Below are 27,943 nucleotides of genomic sequence, written 5' to 3'. Positions count from 1 at the left end.
CAATCTAGTGACATAAAATAGGTACTAAGTAGTGCTGGGTAAGTTCGTGATTTGTTGGTAAATGGGAGACGTTTAAAAGACTTGAAATTGGGGATGTCATTTAAAAGACTGTTGAAATTGGGGCCCAGTGCTGTGCCCTAGTGGCTAAAGTCCTTGCCTTGAGTGAGCCGGGATCCCATATGGGGGCCGGTTCTAATTCTGGCAGTCCCGCTTCCCATCCAGCTCCCTGCTTGTGGCCTGGGAGAACAGTTGAGGACAGCCCAAAGTCTTGGGACCCTGCGCCCACGTGGGAGACCCAGAGTTCTTGGCTCCTGGCTTTGGATTGGCTCAGCTCCTGCCTTTGCAGCCGCTTGGGGAGTGAATCATCAGACGGAAGATCTTCATCTCTGTCTCTCTTATTCTCTGTATATCTGACTTTGTAATTAAAATAAATAAAAATCTTTAGAAAAAGGCTGCTGAAATTGTTCAGGAAAAAACATGACTCAACCATGAAGATATGTAAAGGGAATGGATCAGCTTAATAATAGATGTGATTCGGTAGTTAAATTCACAGTTTAATTATTAGTTGTCTATGAAAAGTAAAGGGTAGGGAAGAATCAAAAGGTAAGTTGTCTTCTAACATGTTTGAAGAACAGGTTTGGTAAGTTCAATTTTCGATAAACTGATATCAGAAATGATGCCATCCAGGAGGTAATTAAGAATTGGGATCTAGCACTCAGGTGAGAAGCTAGGAATAAAATCATGATTTAATATGTATTAGCCTAGAAGTGATATTGGAAGTCACAGGATTAAATAAATCTTTTAAAATGATACAGATACATGAAGAGGCGAATATGACCTAAATTTCTGAGAACACTTGTTGCTAAGGAGTTAGTGAAAGAGTGTCCAGCAAAGGAGCCCAAGCAGGAACAACCAGGTCACAAGAAAACTAAGAAAAAGTGATATCATTGATAGAAACAGTTAAGAGACTTTTGAGGAGGGAAGACTGGGCAATGGGATCAGCTGCTACAGAGATGTTGAAAAGGCTGAATATGAATGCGAGTTTTTGGGTTTTAGCGATTTGGAAGTCAGTGATGAAGCCGAGAAAGTTATGGGAAGTGCAACTGGGGGAATTTTCCTTCTTTGGAAGGTTGACAGTAACTGTTAGTACAGATGGAATGTCAGGTGAAGAGATATTAAAATAACATAAATGTTATTTATATAGATACATTCATATACAGTCAACTTAGCTGGAGGTATAATGGCTAGTGCTGGAGTAGTTGAAATCAAGTAGAGGGGGAGGGATTGATGTGGAGAGGAGCAAATATCTTTTTGCCAAGAGGAAATAAAGTAATGGGTAGGGAAATAATAAAGGAGAGGGAAGAGTAGTTTATTGAATTCATAGAGGAGAGTAGTTGATAGAATGTTTATCTGAAAAGATCTTGCAGAAGCTGGGCTAGAGGCCTGGAATAATGTGGAAATGTTCTGAATATTTCTTATAAGGTGTAAGACAAACCTGGGTAAACAGAATGACAGAATAGGGGTGAGCAGGCAGTGGGTGTTGCAGAACATGTAATCGAAGAGGGAACAATTCATATCCATCCTTTAGCTTTGAGATGGTCCCGAACTAAAGAAGAGAACAGAGCAAGCTGGTTGAAAGTTTGAAAACATCGAAAGGTGCACTAGAGTCATGTGACAAGTCCGGGAAAGAGAAAAATGCAGATCATAAAAAGCAAAAAGACAGCTGCTTGATTCAGACAGCAGGGAGTTGTGGAAAGCTGAAGGAAACTTATTTGAGCCTTTGTTTTCTTATCTATCAGTAGGAGGTAATGGGGGACACTGCCTAATAATGATGACTTAGCACTGACTGTGATTTTTAGTGTAATATTCATGTTGGCTATGAGCAAACTTCTGCCCGGTTGGTCTAGGAACTAACTCACAGAAAGTGAGAGTGTTCAAATTGGTCTCTTTAGGAAAGACAGACTTTCTGGTTATGCCTTACCCTCTATCATCACAATGTTAACTCTTACAGACCTGGGGCATTATCCAAGTAATTCTCTCAGAGACAGCCCTTACTACTGTAAAAACTAACAGGTGAGAAGCTACAGCATACACATCCTCACTACTACTAAACTTTGTGAAACACATCCATCCAGGAAACCCCAGGAATCTCAAGCCAACATCTGTTTCCTAATTCAAATGGCGGCAAGCACTATTTATTTATTTAAATTTAGTTTTACTCTCTTTTATACAGAGCTGCCCTTAGAGAGCTCCTTAAGTGATGTTAGTTCCCAACATATTTTGGGCAGTGATAGCCATGTCCTTCTCCTCCCAGAATATCTGTTATAAAGCAAAAAACAAACAAACCAAAAAAACCTCATCTGCACGAGTCAGTTTCAAAATTTCGATTTACCGCAACCTGTAGCCTAAGTACATAGTTTACACAGCTCCTATTTGAATATTGTAAGAAATAGATTGTAGTTAATCAGAGCCCATATTCAACCAGAGCTTGAATTTGACTTTATGAAGAAAGGGGAAAGGAATCCAAGAACATTTGCAGATATCTGGGATTTATTTCACAAAGCAAAACCAAGTTTAATCAAATAAACAACCCCAAATCCCCACATAAACCAAGCTAACAAAAAGAGCAAATGTAAAATATTCGCTTCTAAAAGGTTTCCCACAATCTGATACCGATTCAACCCTGAGAAACTAGCAGAGGAAGAGAAAAGAACATATATTCTGAGTGCAAATGCAGACTTGCACTTTCTTTCAGTGAGCCTACATGAGTAAATTCTGCTCTTGGACTCCGTTTTTTTTTCCTTCTGTGAAATGAGATTGACCATACCTGTACACTGGGACAGGTGTGGAGAGTCAATGAGAAAGTGCGTGTAGCGTTCATACACTTTGTATCTGGCAATTACGAGATATAGTCACTTGTCAATTTTCCATCTTTATTTGAGAGGTATTATCTTTAGTGCTTCCATTCCCAGTTCTGAAATGTTTTCTTTGTAATGTTACAACCATTGCCCACCAAAGATCCCACTTTCAGCATTTCTCTGGCATATGTTCATTACTCCAAGATACTTCTGATTCAAGGTCGTCTGTTAAGACACTCACCAGAAGAGAGAGTTACTTACCTTTGACCACAAACTTCACAGTGTCACTGCGCTGCTCAGAGCCAACACGACCTTTGGCAATGCAGAAATAGGAGCCGGAGTCAGCCAGCACTGCAGGCTTGAAGAATAAAGTACTCAAGGCTGCTACTTTGATGGGTTCCTGGTTATTTGCCTGTTCTTTGTACCAAACGTAACTGATGGGGGGTGAACCCTGAGCATGGCATTGAAGGCTAATCCTCATTCCCTGAGGCACTGTGAAGCCATAGCTGCTGCCACTTGTCACCGTGGGCTTAGAGACAGACACTGCAAAGGGAAGACAAGAGATGGGGTTATGAGAAGTCATAAGCCTATAGTGATACTAGGTCAAGTCATTCCTATTGGGCATAAGGGTATGCACATATCTACAAGTAGAACTAAAGCTGGGGGATGGTTCCTGACTTGGGAGGGAAGAAAGGAAAGGTAAGGTGAATAAAAACAGCTTTTCAATTGAGAATTAGATAACATTCATATTAGAAGGAAGTGGAGTTATCTGGTGTTAAAGATCAACTGACTTTTAAAAATAATACCAGGGCTCGCATGTGGCACAGCAAGGAAAGCTGCTATGTGTGGTGCCAGCATGCCATATTTGTGCCGGTTTTTGTTGCAGCGGCACCATTTCCAATCCAGCTCCCTGCTAATGGCCTGGGAAAGGCAGCAGAGTATGGCCCCAGTGTTTGGGCCCCTGCTACCCATGTGGGAATCCTGCGGGTGGCATCTGGCATCTGCCTGGCATTGCGGTCAGCTGGGGGAATGAGCCAGAAGATGGAGGATTTGTCTTTATCTCTAACTTTTAAATAAAATGTAATAAATAGATATTTTAAAACAATGCATTTTAAAAAGATTTATTTATTTTTATTGGAAAGTCAGATATACAGAGAGGAAGATCTTCCGTCTGATGATTCACTCCCCAAATACTTGCAATGACCAGAGCTGAGCTGATCTGAAGCCAGGAGCCTCCTTTGGGTCTCCAACATGGGTGCAGGGTCCCAAGACCTTGGGTTGTCTTTGACTGCTTTCCCAGGCCACAAGCAGGGTGCTGGGTGGGAAACAGGGCTGCTGGAATTAGAACCGGCTCCCATATGGGTGTGTGCAAGGTGAGGACTTTCGCCACTAGGCTTCGGTGCTGGGCCTCCAAAAAATGTAGTTTTAAACATTCAAGTAGCTTTCAGAATATCTACCAATTTGGTGTATCAGGAATAGATTCTAACAAAATTGCAAGTCAGTGAATCTTATCTTGGCTAACCCTTCCTGTTAATGTCAAATATCTGTCAACCCTTCAATACCTTCATTAAATACATTCACTTTTATAAGTTTTAACATCCAGAGTTTATGGAGGTCAGTGAGGGTATGTTAGCTAGAATTTCAGGGGCACTTCAAATGGCTGAAATTTGCAGGTCTTGAAGCCTTCCCAACAGTTCCTAAAATTTTCCATGGAGTGATGTTCCTAAAGGTACTCTGCTGGTTTACTTCTGATTAGCACACACAATGAAGAAAGCCTATGTACAGGTAAACAAAGGTGTCTGGATTGCTAGGCTATTTCTAAGATTACAGTGCTCTGAGGGTTCCTTTGCCTCTCAATGCTTTGCTACCCCCACGGTGACTCACATTTCTGGACGCGGAGCTCAATAATCTTATCTCTAACCACTTGCTTGCCATCAGGGGTCTGCCAGGTGACTTCACATGTATAGTGACTCCGGTCATCCATCTCCAGGACATTCAGTTGGAGGGACACATCCCCCGGAATCTCTTGATTCAAGTGTAGGCGGCCTCGGTACTTTGCCTGTTGGATATGGTCTCCAGAGGAGTCACGCAAGAAGATGGTGACTGGGTCTGAGTAACGTTGTACTAGCCACTTCACCAAGACTTGGGTATAGCCTGGCAGGAGACCATAGGTGCAGGGAATAGTCACATCTCCTTTCCAGGGCCCTGTCACACTCTCTGGTGCTTCCAGGATAGGATGACCTAAAGGAAAACAAAAAAGGAAGCAAAAATTGATGCCATTTGGTGGCAAGTGATAGCATAGGAGCTTCAGTGGCACCCCTCAGGACATTTTTTTTTATTGATTACATTGCATTATGTGACACAGTTTTATAGGCATTGGGATTCCCCCCACCCCTCCCCAAACCCTCCCCCCATGGTGGATTCCTCCACCTTGTTGCATTACCACAGTTCAAGTTCACATGAGATTCTTTCATTGCAAGCATTTACTAAGCATAGAGTCCAGCATCTTATTGTCCAGATAAGTTCAATGGTTTCTTGGGGAGACCATCTCTGGTCTGAAGGTAGAGCTGGCAGAGTATCATCCCGATCAATTAAAAGCCCCAACATAACATCAGTAACAATTTATAACGTTATGGAATTAATTGACTTGGTATTGAGTAACCAATATGTTAAAAAAAAAAAAAAGAATGCAAGTTCTGAACCACCTCCTGTGACTTCTTCATTGATATTTCAATTATTAGTTTATATACAACCGGCTTCTATACACCTTAAAATGGCTATAGATTACTATTCAGCCATCTCGTGTCTATTTTAATTTTAGTATTTAGCAGTTTATAGCGTTGAAGCATGATTTTGCTGAACCTGGCTGTTTTTCGAGTAGTCTAACTCTATAATTCTAACAAGACATATGTCAACAGTTTAGGTGAACAGTTTTAGGAGGGGTGTGCAGAGAAATCTTCAATACCCTAGTGAGGAGTAACTAATCTTTGTGTCCCACCCAGTGAGTTATAAGTGCATCCCCGCTGACCATTTCCTGTCTGATTCTAAGCTTTCCTTGTTGTTCTCTATTCTAGATTTTTTGTTTGTTTGTTTGTTTTGAGGGGTTTCTGGAGTGATCCTGATAGTCATTGTGAGAGAGGGTGGGGACCCAAAGTTTGAACCGGGCAAGGACCAGAGAAAGCTCCCCTCCCTAGTCTCAAAGGCCTCAGGACATTTCTAAGAAACAATCCCTCAACGTTCCTTCCATCAGATCTTTGCGTTTCCTGTACTCTTATTCTCTATCATCCTTCTATTAATAAGAATTGGTCCTCTGAGTATAATCATTAACATTCACACTTTGAGTTTCTAGTCTCTCTTACAACACTGCGAAGTGGACGAGGAAAAATCATCTTCTACCATGAAGGACTCTTTTTATTCATTTTAAATGTGAATAATTTAGATTGAATGATTGCTATGGATTTTGCCAATTCTTTTTTTTTAGATTTATTTATTGATTTTTACAAAGTCAGATATATAGAGAGGAAAAGAGACAGAGAGGAAGATCTTCTGTCCGATGGTTCACTCCCCAAGTGAGCCCCAACGGCTGGTGCTGCGCCGATCCGAAGCCGGGAACCAGGAACCTGGAAACTCTTCCAGGTCTCCCACATGGGTGCAGGGTCCCAAGGCTTTGGGCCATCCTCGACTGCTTTCCCAGGCCACAAGCAGGGGAGTTGGATGGTAAGTGGAGCTGCCGGGATTAGAACCGGCGCCCATATGGGATCCCGGGGCTTTCAAGGCGAGGACTTTAGCTGCTAGGCCACGCCGCCGGGCCTCTCTAATTCTTAATATTCTACAAGTTCATGAAAATATTTCATCTCACATTTTCCAAAAGAAGTGCAGGAACAAACAAATGTTGATGTTGGGTTTGTTGGATTTGTTTTGTTTCTCTTGTGTAAATATATATCTTGTAAAAATATGGGGACTTCAGGGCTCAGCAAGGAAAGGTCCTCTATGCTGTTGTCTCCCCTTTGCTCCCTCAGAAGGACCAAGTATGGAGGACGGAGGCTCACAAAAACAATTCTTAGCATGGGCATTATTTAACAGAATTACTAGTTATTGTTAAATTTGAAGCTTTATGTGGTTGATTTTTTTCCCCCTGATCTCCTCATTTTTCTTCATTTCCTTTTTGATTTCTCTTAGTTCTCAGTAAGGGATAAATTAGAAAAGTTCATCCTGGGGGTTTGGCGTGGGAAGATTTTTCTCTGTGCTTTGTCTGAAGAAAAAAATATATAGTTGGAAGAGTCTGAATAAAGTTCCAGAACTAGGTACAGTGAAATGCTCGTAGGAGAAACAAGATATTGCTCATTGGTGTGCCTGAAAACTAATCCAAAATAGAAAAAAGATAAAGTACATTGAAACAGCAACACCCTCTTTAAGAATTTCCCATTTATAAACTCATACTTGATTTTTTTTTTGTTTTATGAAATTGGGACCAAGTCTAAATTGTATTTAGGCAATATGTTATTTTTTTAAAGATTTATTTTTTTTATTGGAAGGACAGATTTACAAAGGGGAGAGACCGAGAAGAAGATCTTCCATCTGATGATTCACTCCCCAAGTGATCACAACGGTCAGAGCTAAGCCGATCTGAAACCAGGAGCCAGGAACCTCCTCTGGGTCTCCCACATGGGTGCAGGGTCCCAAGGCTTTGGGCCGTCCTCTACTGCTTTCCCAGGCCACAAGCAGGGAGCTGGATGGGAAGTGGGGCCACGGGGATTAGAACCAGAGCACATATGGGATCCCGGTGCATGCAAAGCAAGGACTTTAACCACTACGCTATCTTGCCAGGCCCTAGGCAATATCTTAATGCCTGTCCTGGAAGAGGTGGTTGGGAAGTGTGAGTTATTACTAAAGAAAAGTCTTAGCTTGGGATTCCTAGGGTTCAGTCAAGTTGATGGTGTGTGTGTGTGTGTGTGTGTGTGTGTGTGTGTGAGACATTTCAGATTGGTTATCTGGCTATGCTTCCTAGACTCCAGAATGTTTTCTAGAATACTAAAGTTGAGCCTGTGCTTTGTGCTCTAGTCAGGTCCTCTTAATATATAAACAATAGGACCTGCCCAGTGGTTTAGCCAGCTAATTCTCTGCCTGTAACACTGCCATCCCATACGGACACCAGTTCCAGTCTCAGCTTCTCCATTTCTCATCCGTTTCTGTTATGGACTGAGAAGGTACTGGAGGATGTATCAAGTCCTTGGGTCCCTCCACCCACATGGAGACCCAGAAACAGCTCTTGGCTGCTGGCTCCAGATTGATTCATCTCTGGTGATTGCAGCCACTTGGGGAGTGAACCAGTGGATGGAAGCGTGCTCTCTCTCTCTCTCTCTCTCTCGCTTTCTTCTCTCTGTAAATCTGGCTTTCTAATAAAAATAGATTTTAAAAAAGATTTTATTTATTTTTATTGGAAAAGCAGATATACAGAGAGGAGGAAAGACAGAGAGGAAGATCTTCTATTCATTGATTCACTCCCCAAGCAGCCACAACGGCTGGAGCTGAGCCAATCTGAATCCAGGAGCCAGGACCTTCTTCCAGGTCTCCCATGCAGGTGCAGGGTCCCAAGGCTTTGGGCCGTCCTTGACTACTTTCCTAGGCCACAGGCAGGGAGCTCTGGATGGGAAGCAGGGCTGCCAGGATTAGAACCGGTGTCCATATGGGATCCCGGCGCTTTCAAGGCGAGGAGTTTAACTACTACGCTATTGTGCTGGGACCCCAAAATAGAGTTTTTTAAAAAAGAATCTAAACAGTGTATTTTGGCCAAGATAATTATCTTGAGTAGCAAAGAATAAAAACACATAAGTCTGTGCTGCTTGATCCATCACATAATACTTGAGAGAGTTTCAGACATGGCCGGGAGACCTCAGACTTAGAAATGGGAAGACAAGAGAGGATTCTGATTTATCCCACACATGAACTTTATGATAAATAAGAGCTGTCTTTTGATGGACTAAGCTATTTGACAATGTCCTAAAGTTTGTTTGGGTTTTGGACAATTTTCCTCTTTAAAGTCCCTTCCAATCCCGTATGGCTCTGTGTAGCAGAATGTAATGAAATCGGAGTTTAAGTACATATTTTATCTGGTAATGAACTTTCACCTGGTGCTGAATGCCATTGTGTTGTTGAAAGTTAGTATTTCCGTGTGTACAAATATCCAGCTTCTCATCCTCATGAGCTCAAATGCCCACAAATATTTTCGTAACGTTCAAACATCCACAGACTCATGAAACCATCTGAGCCTCTGTGTTTAGCGGGCTCTTTCCCATTCATTTTCCTCTGACCCTCTGTGATCCCCCACCTCTCCTCTGAAAAACATTCTCACACCCCCCTCCTGGGCAACAAAGCAGCATTCTGTTGTGATGACATCTGGAACATCTGAAAGTACTTTTGTCTATGCATACACATGTCTTCCCTTTGACCTAAGGGAAGCTGAAAGGTCTGGCTTGAATTACTCTCTGGAAATTTGCTGAAGATTCCTTTCACAGCTCATTTGGTCTGTCAAGAGCATGACCAACCTGTCCAAATTTCACAATTTTGAATCACTTCTGAAAGTAGGTCATGACTGATTCTCCATTCCACATTTTGTGATTAGTCTTTCTAGAATGGCATGTTCCCCCACTCCTCTTCATTTTTTTTTCCTTCGCTTGCCTTCCCTCTTTCATCTTTCAACCCATTCTCCTCTTGTTAAAAAATTCTTGCTTCGCTTTGACCCAACACGGTAGCCTAGTGACTAAAATCCTCACCTTGTATGCCTGGGATCCCATATGGGTGCCGGTTCATATCCTGACTGCTCCACTTCCCATCCAGTAACCTGCCTGTGACCTGGAAAAGCAGTGGAGGATGGCTCAAAGTTCTGGGACCCTGCACCTGTGTGGGAGATGCAGAAATTTCTGGCTCCGGGCTTTGGATCAGCTCAGCTTCGGCCATTGAGGCTACTTGGGGAGTGAACCAGCGGACAGAAGAGCTTTCTCTGTCTATCCTTTACTCTGTAAATCTCATGTTCCAATAAATACATCTAAACAAAATCTTCATTCTCCATTATAATACTGAGGGAAATCAGTAGTGGGGGAGGGACTTGGGGAGGATGGGAAATCCCAGAGCCTATGGAACTGTATTATAAAATAATAATAATAATAATAATAATAATAAAAATAATAATAATAAAATCCTTCCTTCTCTTTTCTCCCTTCTTTCTTCTTGTCTTTTTCTCTTCCTCATCCTAGTTCATCAACAGAAAGTGGACAGGACATAAGAAAGAGAACATTGTACTATGCTTAATCTTTCTTGATTCTCAAGGTGACAATCACAGTAACATTGACTTACACCTTCTACTTACTCCCACATTTCCTAGAGAGGCTAGAAAAACAACCCGTGAAGGAGTTCATGAAGTAGATAGAATAACACCATGTAGATTCAAGGTCTGCTTTATTGCATATCTCTTTATGTGACCTGTCTGTATTTTAGGTCATCATCAATAAAATGGAAGTAATTATTGAGCATCATGGAGGACTATTATGCAGATAAATGAGTTCATAAGAGTGAAAGCACATAACATAGCTAGTATTCAGTAGGTGATTGGGAAGCATCAATCTTATTCTATACCCTAAGTAAAACTTCTGATTTATGTCTTGATCATTCCTATCCTTTAGAAGTCCTCAATATATCTTCCCCTGTGTAATCAGATTTATTTAATGATCATTGTCAGCTTCTATATTTGAAGACGTTATCACATGACAAGCTAAGGAGCCTCCTTCTCTACCCTGACAGACTAGTGAGTAATGAGTTGGTTTCTAAGCCATCAGGGCTGTAGGGCAGCCGGAGAGAACACAGCAGCCTGTGCGTGTAAAACAGGACCAGCTTGTCTCCCAGTGTGCAATGCTGACAACACTAAACAATAACACTAACTTTTCTGGATTGTTGAGTAGGAAAATTTCATTTTAGGAAAGTCCTACCTTTTAGGGGAATGCTCTGCCCATTAGGGATATCTGAAAATTACAAAATACAAAGCCACTTGGTATAACAGTCGTTGAGATATCAGGCAGGATGGGATTTGGAGACTTCCATCAAGTCATTTTTTTTAAGTTGTTTTAGAAACCACTTGGTCACATTCACTTATGGCACATATAGGCAAGCTGAGAAAAAGTGAAAAATACTTAACCAAAGTCAAATATAGGAACAACAGAATTGGTTCTGAATACCCAGACTACAGGATTTCAGACCCTACACTGAATTATTACTTCCTTAACTTATTAAAACACAAATCATAGTTGAAATTAGCAGCCCCTTATCTGGGCCTACCTTACATGGTTTCATGAATGTCATACTCAGGCTAGAAAAATACCTTCTTGACCATCTGAAAAAAAAAATGGTCCCATCTGCCAGTTGCTGTTTTAAAACCCTCTCACAAAATCTCATAGCTTTGCTTTTTCTGCGCTATGGAAATACTGGATTTCCTTCAAGAACTTGTTTCCGCTAGGGGAAGACCAGAGATTGACATTCAGTCAAGGGACTTGAAGAACAGTTTTGTTGGTGAAAGAGGGAACAATGCTGGGACCCATTGTGATCTTGGGACCTGAAGTCCGAAAGGCAAAATCCTGCCATGTCCTGCATACTTCTCACTTCCATTCCATGCTTGTTTCTTTTCCTTCCATTGGTTGACTCAGGAATGGAGGATCAGCTTAAACAATATATGCTTATTAAATATGTATAGAATTTGAATGCATGAATGTATGATTATTTCAAAATTTGTTATGTCTCCACAAGAATCAATTAACAGCTCATTCTGGCCCCTCTGAGCTTTTCTTTTTTTTTTTTCACAATGAAGCCAATTTTATAGATTTGTCTAGCTGGCAGGACCCTTTGAAACTAGCCAAGTTAATCCCCCTACTATGTAGATGGGCTAGGGACACTGAGAACCAGGATGAGGAAAGGCATTATTGACCATCCAGTATATTCCAAACATCAGCTCTACAGTATTGGATCCTATACACAGATGGAAGTCTTGCTTCCAGGGCTGGAGGATTTTACAAGCTGTGGAAGGAGCAAGACAGATGTGAGTGTTCAAATGTTCTCTCTCTCTCTCTCTCTCTCTCTCTCACACACACACACACACACACACACAGAGAGAGAGAGAGAGAGAGAGAGAGAGAGAGATTTAAAATTAATATTTACAAAACAGTAACTAAAGCCCAATTTCACCTCTGTAAGTCCCAGTTCAAACCAAAAACGTTGGAGATCATAGAGAGGCCATCGTAGCTGGAAAAAGCATGCCATTCTTCAGCAGTTAATTGCCCTGTGGTCTGAGCAAAATCTTCCCCCTCTCAGTTGACTTAATGCAAAGTATCTTGTAGCTCTTGGGTTCTAGAATTTGATGGTCACAGATATCAAAGTTAGGGAACCTTAATCTGAGTCAGCTATGGAAGCCAGGTTATTTCTAACCTCACAAGCGACTTCAAATTAACACCCATCCAGCCTTTCCCAGGGAGATGGAAGAAGCAGCATTGCATTGAGAGGCTTTTTATCCTATCTTGAGTTACACTTAACTATTACCCAGGCTCAGTTTCCTGAAAAAGCAATTCGCTTCTCAGTTGTATAGTTAGAGGTAATGGAAAACCCCAGGAAATGCTACAGTAGGATAAGTCAGTCTCCTCTGAGATTCATGTCTAACATTCATTTTCTACAAATAAGGCAGCTAAACTGGGAAATGTGCAGAGGGGGTGAGTTAGTCCAGGAGAGGGTAAGAATATAAGTCTTATAAAGACAAGCTGCAGGTAGTGGGACTGTTCAGCTTTCAGGAGAGTAGAACAAGGGCGTTCTCAGACTTCTGGGGTTATCATAGGGCTTATGGAACAGATATATATTTTGTGCTCCCTCCCCAAATTAGAGCTGTGTCTTTTGATGGAAACCAAATATTTATGTCAACAAACAGAGGAAATTCCCAACAGCTACAACTGCTCCTGCGTGGACTCGATATATTAGGGAAAAGTGAGTTCCCAGTTATTTTAACTATATGAATAAACATTGCAGAAATTTGTTCATAATGATGTAGAATGGCAGAGGTTACTTTTAAAGTTCTGTCTAGGTCTCAGACAACATTTCTTCTCAGGAACCAAAGTCAGGAGTCAAAGTAGTTACATTTACTGGGAAAGTTTTAAGTGAAAGAGAGCAAATGAAAGTGGGCTTTGGGTTACCAACATTGGGAGCCTTCTTGATGTCCCTGAGATACAAAAAAAAAAAAAAAGCCCTAGGAAGTCATGTAGATGTTTTCCAAGAGGAAAGTTTTTGAAATTTCTACCCACAGTTGCCTCCTGGCTTCTTCAGCAGCATTCGACTACCTCCCTCACTTCTGCCCAAAGCTTAGAAAGAGACTGCAACATTGAAAACACTCACCTGTCCAGTTGGAATAGGCTTTCTGTGATAAGCATTCAACATCAATCCCCCAGTCTTTTGCCTGGACCAATAATGGCATCCAATGTCCAACTTAATGTCTTACCATAGGTGATCGCTGTTAGCTGGCTCAGGAGCAGCAGGCCAGGTAAAAGCCCCATTGGATCTACAGCCACTTCTGCCTTTTATTCCAGCCTCTGCTGCCACAGAATCTTGCACTCCCGGTGGTTGCCAGCGTCTGTGCCTGTGCACTTCTTTTCCTTTACTGTTATCTCTCACTTGAACTCCTAGTCACATCACATATTCCCCTTCCTTCCTTATTTCAGCCAAGTCATGTGGGGAGCTTCCCTTTTCCCCCTGAAAGGGGTTGGAGATAAGAGGGTGAATGAAGTAATTCCTCCTCCTGCTAGGGTACTGACTGTATTTTCCCTGGAGCCAGTGGAGATCTTTGAACTTTGATCTCACAGGCTGTGTTTATTTGGGGCCCTTTTACAAGACTCAGATGTTGGGGGACAACCTTTGTGATGTCTTCTTTCTCCAATATGGGGCTATTTTCCTTTCTGATGGGCCTAAGTAGAAGAGATCCAACTTTGTTGGCATATGCAATTTTCACTTGCTGTATTGTTAATGCCTCCCTCCTCAGCCTATGTAAATGAACAGAGTATTGGGAGTGGAGTACCTGTGAGCTTCACAGTGTAAGAGCTTAGTGTGTGAAAGCTTTCCTACACATCAAAAAGCAAATAATTAGCAAGCCCATTGATAAAGCTGCTATTATAGGAATATGTCTTGTATTATCTCATATTGGAAACTCTCTGGCTTACTTTATCCAATAGCTCCAGGACCCTGACGTTGAAGGAGAATCTAGTACTATGACTCCTCTTCATGCCTTTTTCATAGAGCATCTATCATTTTCTTGTTCTAAGGTGAAGTTAAGAGGGCCTCCAGTATACTAATCCAGTGACTTGCTTGATAGCAGTGTGTTTGATTAGGTTGAAACTTTCTTTGAATTTCCATCTACATAGACTGTATCCTATTAACATTAAGCTCCCTACAAAAGCTCAGTTGCTTCAAAAATCATTTCTTCCCAAAGGCACCAGAGTGAATAGAGTGAATGTAATTTCAGCTGCTATTTAATTGTATGTTTGGCACAGCTTGAAGTGTACTAAACTTTGAAAAACAGTCCCAGAAGGACAAGTATACCCAACACATTCATACCATATTTTGCATGAAGCTTGCCTTATATAAGAAAAAACACATGATATTTTTCCTTTTGGGATTGGCTTATTTCACAGAGTATAATGTTCTCTAGTTGTGACAATTTTTTTTGCAAATGGTAGAATTTCATTCTTGTTAATGGCTGAGTAGTATTTCATAAAGCAGTTATACCAGGGCCCGGCGGCGTGGCCTAGCAGCTAAAGTCCTCGCCTTGAAAGCCCCGGGATCCCATATGGGCGCCGGTTCTAATCCCGGCAGCTCCACTTACCATCCAGCTCCCTGCTTGTGGCCTGGGAAAGCAGTTGAGGACGGCCCAATGCATTGGGACCCTGCACCCACGTGGGAGACCTGGAGGAGGTTCCTGGTCCCGGCTTCGGATTGGCGTGGCTGTTGCGGCTCACCTGGGGAGTGAATCATCGGATGGAAGATCTTCCTCTCTGTCTCTCCTCCTCTCTGTATATCCGGCTTTCCAATAATAATAAAATCTTAAAAAAAAAAAAAGCAGTTATACCATAGTTTCTTTATCCATTTTTGTTTCAATGGGCATCTGGATTGTTTATATGTCTTCATCACTGTAGATTATGCTGCTGTAAAATATAAGACTATTGCTAAGGTTAGTTAATTAAGCCATTAAGGTTAACCTAATGGTTAAGGTTAGATTTATTTTAAATTGGAGGAACGTGAGAAGACTTGTTTGGGGGAGAGAGGACTTTGTACAGACATAGGAAGTGGGATGCCACAGAGATACACACTAGCCAAGGAATTATTGCATAGAAATGATTTTGGACTGTAAAATAGTTAAGAGTAGATCCCATCATTTCAGGCCCCATTATCACATGAATTTACTTATTTTTTTCTTTTAAGTTTTTTTTTACTTTAAAATTTTTACTGATATAAAGAGAACCAATTTTATACATTCCATAAATACATTTCAAGATGACAATCACACTTCCATTGCTCCACTGCTCCCCATGCCAATAACTCTCTGTATCCTTCCACTCTTCAACAGTGTTTGCAGTCAACATTTTAGTCCACTATATATACACAAGTTTCATTTGCCACTAATTATAACACTCAAAAGTAAAATAAGACACAAGACCACATTTTTTCATAAACATAGTATAAGGAGTATAGATATAGGCTAAAAATGACAAATATATCACAAAACAATGATTTCATTCTTACACTTTTTGTGTGTTCTGTATTAGCTTCTACAGAGCAGAAAAACATATAGTCTTTGTTTTTTTTTTATTTGAGAATGGCTTATTTATCTAAGCATAATGGTTTCAAGTTGGATCCATCTTGTTGCAAAATATAGGATTTCATTATTTTTTTATGGCAGAATAGTATTTTATTTCACATGTGTATTTCTACCAAGCCTCTTTCCTTCCTGAAGTCAATCTTTCTTGAATAATTGTACCTTACCTTTTGGTTTCATTTTGTTTAACCAGTGGAAGTCTGAACTATTGTTTCCCCATTGAGTCTTCAATGAGGGAAGCCTGAACTTCGGAAAATCTTTTGATTGTATATTCCAATCAACACCCTGCCACTACTGCCTCCTACTTCTCCTTTTAAAGAGTTGGAAGCTCTTTCTCAGCTGGGTTTGTGTAAATTTCTGCCTGATCTGGTGACTGTATATCCTTAGAGCTGCCCGTTAGGACCTTCTGGATTTTAAGAAATATTCTGAGGATCATAGCATTTCTCTGGGGACTATTGGCAGCCTTGCAGTGGGTTCAATGGTCTTGCTGATCCAAAAGAAGAAATAATTTAATGGGAAGGAAGAAAGCCTGGGATAAGCCTGGTTCTGCACATACTTCAATCTGAGATTTTGCACAAGTCAAATCTCTCTGATTCTTACCTTTCAAATTGTAACATGAGCATCATTAGACTTGATGTTTATATCCTTTCAGAAATTTAAAAATCAAGGTATTCTGTATATGCAATTTCAACTACAGAAAAGACAGTTGCTATTTTTCAAATAATTCACTCTTTCAGGCACTATGTGCTAAGCACTTTGCATAGATTATTTATAGTTCTATACTTCTTTAGGGATTGTTTTACTAACTTCCAATTTTTCCCTGTCATCCTTTATTCTCTTACACTGCATTTTTTCTTCAGACATATTGCATATATATTTCCTGAATCACTTGTTTATTGTCTACTTCTCATTCTGGAATATAAACCACATGGAGGAAGTAATTTTCGTATGCCCTGTTCACTACTCTATCCCCAGTACCCACAACAATGTCCAGCACATAATACTCAACAACTAATTGCTGAATGACACTAAATAATGGCTTTGCAAGTAACAATAAGGCCCATAGTAGTGAAATCACATTTGTGGAAGGCACTCAGGCAAGATTCAAACTCAAATCTATATATCTTCAAAAAGATACTGTTAAGAACCAAACTATTTTGCTCTTTAGTATTTGTATTGATCGCTTAAACAATATTTCCAGATCTTCTCTAGATGTTATGAGACAGAAGAAATTTTAGACATACCCCATGACTAAGATTGTAGTTTAGATGAAGTAGATATATACACAATGGACACATTAATGGGCATACACATATACACTCCAACACAAGGTGAATTATTGAGACTTAAAAATTGTTGTATAGGCAATCATTAGTGAGGATACAGTCCTCTAGGAACGCTTCCCAAAGGAAGGGATACTCTAATTACTGTTTACAGAAATCTTACTCTAGGATGGGCACATTACTTCTTATCCTTACTTTATATGAAAGACATGCATATCCTTTTCTCATAGAGCAAACTGAGACCTATAGGTGTCTTGGAACTGGACCAGTCATGCAGTCGGGGAGTGACAGAAGGAATATTTCCTATCCAAGTTGTTTTTCTTTCAAAGACTACTTTTCTCCTTCATGGCCCAGAATTATACTTTAGCTTAGCCAGGAAAGGATGGGGTAATTGAAAAGAAAGAAGAGAGATGGACAACTATTTTAATGTAAGAGGTTTGCCTTTTCTCCATATCTTTAAATCCAGTGCTTCCTGAAATGATGGTGCGTATGTGATCAGAGTTCACAGACTGTGGGTGAGCAGCAGAGAAAATGACCCAAATCTTTTGAGATCCAATAATCAGAGAACACTGTGGCTCCATGCCTACCTTTATCACCTGAAATCCACCTTCCTAGAAAAATATGGGAAGTGCAGATTGGAGCATTTTATCAGCATGCAAACAACAGTTAAAATGTTTCTGTGTGCATGCACATCTTGGGCTTGGGTGAGCTGCAGAAAAACAGTGACACAAAGAAAGTAAATTCATACAGGTTCTGCTTAAGGACACATACACACAAACACATGAAGTCACAACTACCACAAAAAAACATGGGTGTACAGATACAAATGGCCTCATACAAATACATAAGTATACTAATATACACATGTGTGTAAAACGACTTTTTGTATAGCATATGGACATACACACATATACAATTCAGACACTCAAAACAGCATGGACACATAAAATAGACACACAGACACACAAATACTCATTGACATGCACAAGGATATACACAAATAAGCATGTAAACAGAGCTGTGCACTCAAGCAGAATATAAAAGTTAACACGTGTATGTAAGCATATTAACACTCATAAATACAGCTAGAGCATACATATTCAGAGGCACACACATGAATCTAAAGCTACATTTAAAAAACTAAGCACATGGATTTAAAAACCAAACTAACATTAAAAGGTTTCATATATTACATATTAGAGGAGTGTCAGGAACCCATGTGTGCAATGACAGAAGTTGTAGCAAACCCCAGGGACTTCAACAGTGTTAAGAAGGCTTTCCAGAGGAGTTAAAATGTGGACTGGGATCTGATATTTGTTTACCACTGGATAGATTAAAGGAGGGTAAATTAATTCCCATTACGTGGCAGAAAAAGAGCCAAAGCTCAGAGGCAGTCAAGAGCAAAAGCAATTCTAGTGAAGACAAAATCAGTTGTGTTTCAGCTTAGTTTATACGTACAAAGCGAGAGAAAGTAATACTGTGCCTAGATTGTGGAATAGTGTTGAAAACTACACCAAGACGCCTAGATTCATGGGCTTACAGGCTTCTATGAGGACTACAACAGGATTCCACCGCTGCTGAAGCAAGTTTTTTTTTTTTTCATTTTTTAAAAGATGAAACCTGCCAGTAGGATTAACTGTGGAACACAATATAACACAGTGAAAAGCACAAGGGCACGGACATTAGGAGGCCTGCATTCATCCTTCCCTGTAAGCCTTTGTGTTCCCATATATATCCTAAAGTTTCCCTATTTATGCATGTATTTCCAAACTGTTCTGGGGAGTCCTGGGAATCCTATAAAGACTAAAAAGGAGAGAATGTGTAAAAAGAGTTTAGGCAACAGGATTTCCATCAATAGTGTGATAAAATCAACTCAAATTATGAAAGTTGATAGTAAAAATATATTTCCAACTCCATGTTCAGGAATATCATGTTGGTAGCTTGAAACTGGCAATGGTGGGGATATTTATGCTATGAGAATCAGTAAATACTACAGGAAATAATTGTTTTTTTCTTTCATATTCTATTTTATTTTTGAGCTTGATATTTGTTTTTGTATATTTGAAAGGGAGAGTAACACATATGCACACACAAATTACAGGACCACATCTACTGGTTTACTCTGCAAAGCAGAATTTGGGACAGGCTGAAGTCAGAAGCCACAAACTTCATCTGGGTCTCTACCATGGGTTTCAAGAAATCCAAATCCTTAAACCACCAACCGATACTTCCCAGGGTTCATATTAGCAGGAATCTGGATCTGAAAGAGAGACAGGACACAAACTCAGGTACTCTGACATGCAGTGTAAGCATCACAAATGACAATGGAACCCTCTGTGACATAATGCCTATCCTGAGAGTTCTATTTTTTAAAAAAATGTTTATTTTTCGTGATACAGTTTAGGAGGCTCAGCTATTTCCCCTTCTGCCCTTCACCCCTCTGCTCCACCATTTCCCCCTAAAACAGTCACAACTAAATTATTCTTCTAAGTGTATCATGACATTATAGGTATAAACAATGGTAGAAAGTCCAGCATCTTATTATCAATAGATGTTTAACAGCTTCATTGGGGGTACTCCTTTTATTTGGGAGTACAAATGCATTCTGCACCTGTTTTCACTTCCCAGGATGCTAGTCTCTATTATACATTTCCTCTAGATAAATATATGTATATACATGTTTACCTATATATCTGCTCATATTGTATGACTTTTACCAGCACACTACTGGTTTGAAGACATTTTAACCATAATTAACGATCTTATGTGCTGAAACTACATGTCATTTGCCTTAAAGGTATCTCTGGTATGAGGGGTTTAAAAGTCAGTTAGGTCTGGAGTTACAGGAGTCTGATACAAGGGCCCAGGCATGAGAATAGAATCATAGATAAGGGACAAATGCATACTATGTATTTCAACTGTGTCATTAAACAATTATGTGTTGCTTTATTTTAAAAACATAGAGACAGATGGGGAAGGTAGAGAAAAGAGAAAAAGACAGAGGACTCTTCCATCTGCTGATTCACTTTACGAATGTCTGAAGTAGCTGGGGCTGGGTCAGACTAAGTTCCAGGCTCCAGGAACTCAGAGACTAAAGTACATGCTGTCTCTCATGGTTGCATTATCAGGAAGCTGGACTGTGGAACAGAGTTGGGATTCAAATTCGAACACTCCAGTAGGAGAAGTGGGCCATTTCAAACAATGTCATAACTACTGTGCCAAACTCTTGTTCCTTTTGAATGCTTCTGACATAGTTCTAGGTATTGGAGACTCACCAGTGAACAAAACAGGCATGGAGCTTACACTCCAGTGGAAACAGACAGAGTAAACAAATGACCAAATATGGTAGGGAAAAGAAATAATTATGTAGCCGTATCTAGACCCAAAAAATATGTATATATGTTAATTCTGTGATAATATATATAATCACAGAATATATATAATATATATAATCGGTGAATATATTAGATTCCATAAGCAAAAAGAAATTAAACCTTCAGACTGTATCATAAAATGATAAAATGAAGAAATTGAAAATAAATTGGATTTTATCAGTGACTATCTAGATGGATCAATTGTAACTATAAGGATCATTAAAGGAGGCAGGAGAATCACAGAAGAAGACATGACTATAAAAGAAAGGGATACATATGGAGACTGTATGACAAGGAATGCTCAGTCTCTAGAGGTTCGGAAGGATAAGGAAGCTGTTTCTATTCCTTGAGCTTCCACAGAAACTTTAGTCCCGTTAACATCAGTTTCAGTTAAATCAATTCATAGCAGATTTCTGATCTGTAGATCTGCAAGAGAGTAACCTTGTGTTGTCTTGAGCTTCCTTATCTGTAATAATTTGTAATGGTAGCAATGCAAAAATACAGGAATAAGGTGGCAAGTGTTCACTGAATATCTGATATTTGAACAGATACCTGAATGAAGTAATGAAAAGACTTGGCAGATACCTGGGAAAAGATACTTCCCAAAGAGACAGAGTTGTCCCCTTTTATATAGTATTGCAAATGCAAAGGCCCTGGCAAGCAAAAATGCCTGGCATGTTCAAAGTAATATGGTTAGAGCAGTGTGAGTGATGGGTAAATTGGCAGATGAGATGGGAAAGGGAATGTAGGGTCTCGTAGATCAGCTGAAGAAATTTAGTTTTTACTGTTATGTAAGGGGTGGTTGGAGGGATCTGAACAGAGAGGTGATGTGATCTTATGTGCGTTTTAAAACCGACTTCCCTGTCTTATCTATGGAAAATTATAGAAGAATAAGGGTAGAAGCAGACAGACCAGTTTGGATGTTTTTGTAACAAATGATTGCAGACAGTCCCTGAAATTGTTTTGATTTTATAATGGTAAAAAGCAGTTAGCCTTCACTATAAATCATTTTGAATTTTGATCTTTCCCTGGGTTAGTGCTATGTAGTGCAACACTCCATTGTGATGCTGAGCAGTGTCAGTGGATTGCAGGTTCTTGTCAGCCATGTCACCAACAAGGGTTCATAATCAGTACTCCATAGTTGACTGTGTTGCTAAGCTAGGAGGTTTGGTATAACAAATGCATGTTTGACTTACTGCATTTTCAATCTGTGAAACATTTATTGGCATGTAATTCTCTCATAGGTGTAATACAGAGTAAATGCAGAAGAGTGGCAGTGAAATCAGAGTGGAAAGAGTGGATGCCAGACGCTGAAGTGTCTAGGATTTTGCCAAGTGTCAATGTGAATCATAGCTAAGTGAAAAATACAGATACTGTTGATGCTGAAGATTGGTAATGCAAGGGCAACAGTAAAGCCATAAACAGCTCACAAAGTGCTAAAGGGTAGACCTATTTTTAGCAGAAGAAAATTGGGAACTAGTCATACAGAAACACGATGATGGAACTCCAGCATTTGAGATGGCTTCCTAGGAAGAGGATCTTATGCTTAAAACTCGAAAGAGAAGTCAGGCCTGGAAGGACAGCCTTGATAATCAATTAGGGATAAATAAATTAAGGGAGCTGGTCATTTATCTGAATTATAACAGAGAAAGGAACAGAGAACAAAGGATTGAGAACTGAGAATCCCTGTGAAGCACCCAATTTCCTCCTTTGCCACCAATTCAGATTCATACTGAGAATCACATAAAGTCAGAGCTGACAGGAGCCTCTGAAACCACAAGAAGACAACGAGTTCTATTTTTGACTCAGTCGTACAGAAGTAAACACTTCCAAAGCCTAGAGAAAAGAATAGAATTTGTCCAAATTTACATAGCGTAGTGAGGTTCGGCAAAGGAAAGACTAGAACCCATACTACCTTTAACTACATTACACTGCTACTTATGCTGCAATGCTCCATAATTCTGCAGGTTCTGCCTATTTACTTCCATAACTATATTTGGGAAGTCTGCTCTTACAAGAGACAGAGTAAAGCACTTCTCCTTAACGGAATCTCAGTTTCTCACCCTGAAGTTTAAAGCTAATTAGAATTGATCAGTCTACTGGGAAAACAGCAACAACAAAAAATGCTTGGAAATCAAAAGTAGATCCACTGGTTACATGAATGCACACATCCTGCAAAATAAAGAAAAGACAAAGAAAGTATATACCACCAGATCTTTTGTTTTGTTTTGACTGAACAATAAGAATCAATGTTGTTTTCTGAGCTATGGTTTTCAAGATAACAGAGAAAAAGGAAATAAGACAATTTTAACTGTAAATGGTAGATGTGGTATTTAATGATTTCCCTACTTCTACCTATTCTGTTTACTGACATGGAGAGCTAAGCCAGGCATACTGATATTTCAAAGTTTAAGGAAATTCTCCTGGGTCCTCATGAATATACTCCCAGTTTAACTTTACAAGGTTTGCCAAAAAACTTGAGTACTAACCATGTGTGACATGCTCATGTTAGGTTCCTCATGTGGATTTTTTTATTGCTTTCTAGCAATTGTATGAGGAAAGTACTCATTTATTCAATTTTTATACAGAGAGTGTAGGGCTGCATGAATACAGACAACTCTACTAACACTGAAAGCCAATCCAAAGCAGAACTGGCATTTGAATTGGCTCAGTCTACAATGAGTCCACATTCTGACTACCACCTCAACTACCCAATAGTGCCTGTGTAACTCCACACCCAGGAAAGCGCCTGGTATGTTCCAAGTAGTTACTATCTGTTAGGTTTTGCAAAATGGAACGTGGAAGGTGCTATACAGGAAACTAAAATTACTACTGAAATCATAGAAGAATGAAGAATTAAGTGCTCCAGAAGGTCATGAAACAAAAGTTTTTGAGGAGATTGTGAGATTTGAAATATACCTTGAAGGCTGGGTAGGCCTTCTATAGGACAAAACAGAGGCAAATGAAGTGGGTGCTTAAAGCTGAAGTTTAGGGTAAAGCAGAGCAACTTTGGTGTGGATAAATGATTTCTAGAGGTGCCAAAGCACCTTCAGCCTTGACTATTCTGCTAGACATCAGCTCCCACTTTTGAGCAGCTGTTTTGCCTCAGGAAAGAATTTAACCTATGACATAGTCAATGTATTCTCAAACTACATGATAATTTTCTACTATATTAAGCAAAATATGCATTTCATGAGCACATAACATCTGAAGATTTTCAAGAAACCATGCCTTGTCTGCATTGGTATATGCAAATTTCAAAAGCCAGCATTATCATGTTGGTTAAAAACCGTATGAACTACTACAGAATCAGAAAATAGTTGTTAGAACTAGAAAACAGGGAGAAAATGGGGAATGATTACTAACTAATTCAAGACTTTTTTGAGTTGTAAAAGTGTCCTAAAATTGATTATGTTTTTAGTTTGAGATATTTGAAAAAGCATTGAATTGTACACTTCAAAGAAGTAGTCATTATGGCCTATAAATTATGTCTCAATAAAAGTATTAAAGTCATTACAGTCTTGAAAGAAAATTAAATGGTCTGGAAAATGAAAGGTAAATAACAAAGCAGAATATGAAACTGTACATCAGACAGGTTAAATATGCAATGAGATCTCAGATAACATTTATTATTTTCTGTATTTTCTGTTTTAACATTTTAAAATAATTTATTTTAAATATTTACCATATGTATTGAACATATACATCAAGTGTGAGTCTTTATTTTTAATTATATATTTTTTTCTTTTGTACTGGTTACTTTTAATTTTTGTCAGTGTTCTTTTCTTTCCTTTCTTTCTTCTTCTTCTTCTTTTTAACCCAGAAAAAGATATTCCTTCTGCTTCCCAGTGGCTGCAATTGTCAGAGCTGAGCTGATCCAAAGCCAGGAAGCTGGATCCTCTTCTGGATCTCCCATGTTGGTGCAGAGACCCAGGGATTACAGTCATCTTCCTACTGCCTCTAAGCTGCTCTACTTTCCATTCAACTCCCTGCTTATGGCCTGGGAAAGCAAGAGAAGATGGTCAAAGCCCTAAGATCCTGTGTTGGTGTGGGAGATTTGGAAGATGTTCCTGGCTCCTGGCTTCAGATTGGCTCAGCTTTGGCCATCGAAGCCATTTGGGGAGTGAACCAGCAAGCAGAAGATCTTTCTCTCTGTCTTGACCCCTTCTATCCATAAATCTGATCTGCCTTTCTACTAAAAATAAATAATTTTTAAAAAATCCATTATACATGATCACATCTACAAAAAAAAATAATAACTTAAATGAAGTAATAAAAATGTAATCAATCATTAGGAAATAACATGCACAAGATCTATCAAATTTCACTACTAAAGGCATACAAATATGCTACATCTTATTTATAATAGGTCAAAGACTAAGATAGTAATATGGCCCATTTTAATAAGGTGTAGATAAACAGATACTTTCTTTTAGTAATGGCCAGTGCAGACTGGTGTCACTAGCACAAAAAACAATTTGGCAATATTTATCAAGGTAAAAAATGCACACTAAGTAGCTGGAAATTTATTACAGTATTCAAAGAAACTTTCATTTGAGTGTACAATTAAACACACACAAAGATACTTATTTCACTGTTCATTATAAAAGGGCAAGTTAGAAGCAGCCTAAAATCTACTGAAAACAAAATGTTTTAACAATTTTTAGTTCAAGAATTGAATGAGGAATATGATGAAACTAATAAAAAAGAAATTAAATTTATTTACAAATACAAAAAGATTTCTAAAACATATCTTTAAGGGAAGAAAACAAATTTTAGAAAAGAATATATAGTAACAGCATATTTTGGTTTAAAAATGTAGATTAATGATATGCCTCATAAAATTCTGTGAAGGGTATACAACAAACTATTATTTATGGGAGACTTTTACTTTCTACAAAGGAAAAAGATTGTGTTTTAATCCTAGATCTGCTAGCTACTATTAATGTGTGGGGCCTTCGATAAATAAATTCCTGTGTAACAATGTGCGAAAACTTAACCTACTTTATATTCCTGTCTGGAAGTAAGATGGAAGTTGTATGTAAGTACTAAATAAATATTTTATTCTGCTTTGTATTCTAATTTTTAAAAACAAATTTTTATGCATTGTTTATGAAATCATAAAAAATAAACAACTGAAAGTCCACATTAAGATCATGGTTTAGTGACAGAGTAACAATCAAGGGCGACATAAAATGTCCAAAATCTCCCTATGGGGAACAGAGCTTCTAGTAACATGGCAAAGGAACTCCCTTGATGGGGAAAACCTTAGATTGCTGTTCCTAAATGGAATTAATTCTGATTTCTATACAGTAATGTTAGTTTTAGTAATATGATCTGATATTAAGAATTGTACAGCTGAAGAGACAGGGATTTCATGTACCAGAAAAACATTAGAACTGATCTTTCAAAAATGTTAGTGGAAACATAGATATTTTAACAGACATTATATAAAACCTGTGAGTTATTATTATTGCTTTATTTTACATGAAATAGAACTTAAAGTTATATAACTTGTTCAAAGCCACACATACTTGACTTAGTGTGCCGCCTCAAAATTCATGCTCTTTCATACTGTACAATACTGTTCAGATTAATTCAACTGCAGAGTGGATGAATTTTCCCTGGTGCAACCCTTAGTTTCTTGCACATCCATAGCCTTTCACACACGCAGGCTGTTCCTTCGCTTTTTTAGGGACTAAAAAGTAGAAGTGGTATCTCATTTCCTGGGTGAGCCGGGCGTTGCTGTGTCTTGCTAGGTTATGTGCTTTTACTAACCACAAAGATTGAGAACCCTTGAGCAAATAAAATTCTCATATGTCACTTTTTTGGGAATTAAGCAGAAGTAACAAAAGCTGACAAAGCCCAGCTGGAACAAAGATGTTGAAATAGACACAAGTAACATGCATTTTTGAATATAGCCAATATAAATGTATTTTTAAAAAATGTTTATTTGTTATTCCATGGTATAGTTCTATACGCTCTAGGAGTTCCCTTCCCCACTCTCTAAATCCCCACTCCTGCACACCACTAATTTCCTCTATGTCTGTACAATAGTATACTCTTTCACAATCAATCCTAAGTCCATCATTCTGCTATTTTAGGTGTATCCTGACATTGCAGGTATGAACGATGGCAGAGTCCAGTATCCTATTGTCAAGACACATTCAACAGCTTCATTGGGATTTCATCTTTGATTTGGAAGTAAAGATGCATGCTGCATTGCATCTTCACATCTGTATGTGATACTCTCTACACAGTTACTATACATCCCCTTAAATGAAAAGTCATAAAACAAAATCAACAACAGAAAGAAGAATAGAAAATTACAACATGAAGTTAAATAACAACTACTCAAGGACCAATGTGCCACTGAAGAAACAGAAAAGAAAATCAAAAACCTCCTGAAGCAAATTGTGCTATTGTGTGACCTATGAGAAAACGAAGAATTTAATAACAGAAAAGAGACAGATCATTCACTTGGATCAGGCAGGATGCATTCCAGGCATACAGGGATGGTTCAACATTCACAAATCAATAAATGTGATACACATCAACAAAATGAAAGATAAAAGCCATATGATCATATCAATAGATGCAGAGGATGCATTTGATAAAATCCAACACCATTTCATGCTAAAAACCTTAAGCAAGATTGGCACAGGAAGAACGTCTATAACACAATCAAAGCAATATACGAAAAACCCAAAGGCAGCATCATATTAAATGGGAAAGACTGGAAGAGTGTAAACTTTTCCACTAAGATCTGGAACTAGACAAGGATGTCCACGCTCACTACTGCTATTGAATATAGTGTTGGAAGTCCTTTCCAGAGGTATTGGGCAAGAAAAACAAGTTAAAGGAATCAAAACTGGAAATGAAGAATTTAAATTATCCCTGTTTGCAGATGACATGATCCTCTACACAGGACACCCACAAGATTCAATCAAGAGAATATTGGAACTCACAAGAGAATTTGGCAGGGTAGCAGGATACAAAATTAATGAACAGAAATTGATGGCACTGGTATGCAAAAATAACTCTGTGGCTGAGAAAGAAATTGTAAGTACAGTTCCCTTAAAATAGCAGAGAGTAATCTCAAATATGTTGGGATTAGCCTAACCAATATAAACGTTTTAAACTGCTCCTACATGTATATGTTCTGCTACTTTATACATAATTCTGAAGGTCCTAGATACTCTTCATTTTTCCTTTGCCAACCCTTTCAGAGGCCTCATTTTTTTTTTTTTGTTTTCTCCATAGTTTTTAGTCTTAAAACTCACAATACCTAGAAATACAAAATATATGGTTAAATTTAATCCCACTCTATTTTGATAATGTTTCTGTGGAACTAAAAACCTTTCACCAGTTCCTAATAATTTACCTTGATTACCTATGCCCTTAAGTCTGAGCTTCAATATCCTAGGCATTCCAGTACAAGGATATATGATAATACAGGGCATGAATATAATTTATTACTAATCTTCATTGTCTACTAGAATGTAAGCCCTATGAGGGAAGAGTTTTGCTTATAAATAT

The 27,943-nt window shown here is 38.9% G+C and overlaps 2 protein-coding genes across 4 annotated transcripts in view; both read right to left on the bottom strand.

The window, feature by feature from the left end:
• The window catches only part of VSIG4 (V-set and immunoglobulin domain containing 4), a 28,883-nt gene extending 15,344 nt beyond the window's left edge, over positions 1–13,539 (bottom strand). For 2 of the 3 annotated variants that reach the window (XM_058658367.1, XM_058658368.1), the window contains exons 1-3: positions 13,381–13,539; positions 4,743–5,099; positions 3,120–3,401 (exon numbers count right to left, since the gene is read on the bottom strand). In XM_058658367.1, coding sequence (XP_058514350.1) covers positions 3,120–3,401; positions 4,743–5,099; positions 13,381–13,435 — 694 coding nt within the window. In that variant the 5' untranslated portion in view covers positions 13,436–13,539. The remainder of the gene's footprint in view (positions 1–3,119; positions 3,402–4,742; positions 5,100–13,380) is intronic. The other variant, XM_004595261.3, reaches the window with a different exon arrangement.
• A 5,547-nt stretch (positions 13,540–19,086) lies between these two features.
• Positions 19,087–27,943, bottom strand: part of LOC131478491 (heat shock factor protein 3-like) — an 86,164-nt gene continuing 77,307 nt past the window's right edge. The window contains exon 14 of the mRNA XM_058658366.1: positions 19,087–19,290. Within this exon, the coding sequence (XP_058514349.1) occupies positions 19,274–19,290 (17 nt within the window). The 3' untranslated portion in view covers positions 19,087–19,273. The remainder of the gene's footprint in view (positions 19,291–27,943) is intronic.

This window comes from Ochotona princeps, chromosome X (assembly GCF_030435755.1).
Source record: "Ochotona princeps isolate mOchPri1 chromosome X, mOchPri1.hap1, whole genome shotgun sequence".
Classification (NCBI taxonomy): domain Eukaryota; kingdom Metazoa; phylum Chordata; class Mammalia; order Lagomorpha; family Ochotonidae; genus Ochotona; species Ochotona princeps.
The sequence above is the reverse complement of the archived record's forward strand: the minus strand, read 5'-3'. Positions and strand labels throughout refer to the sequence as shown.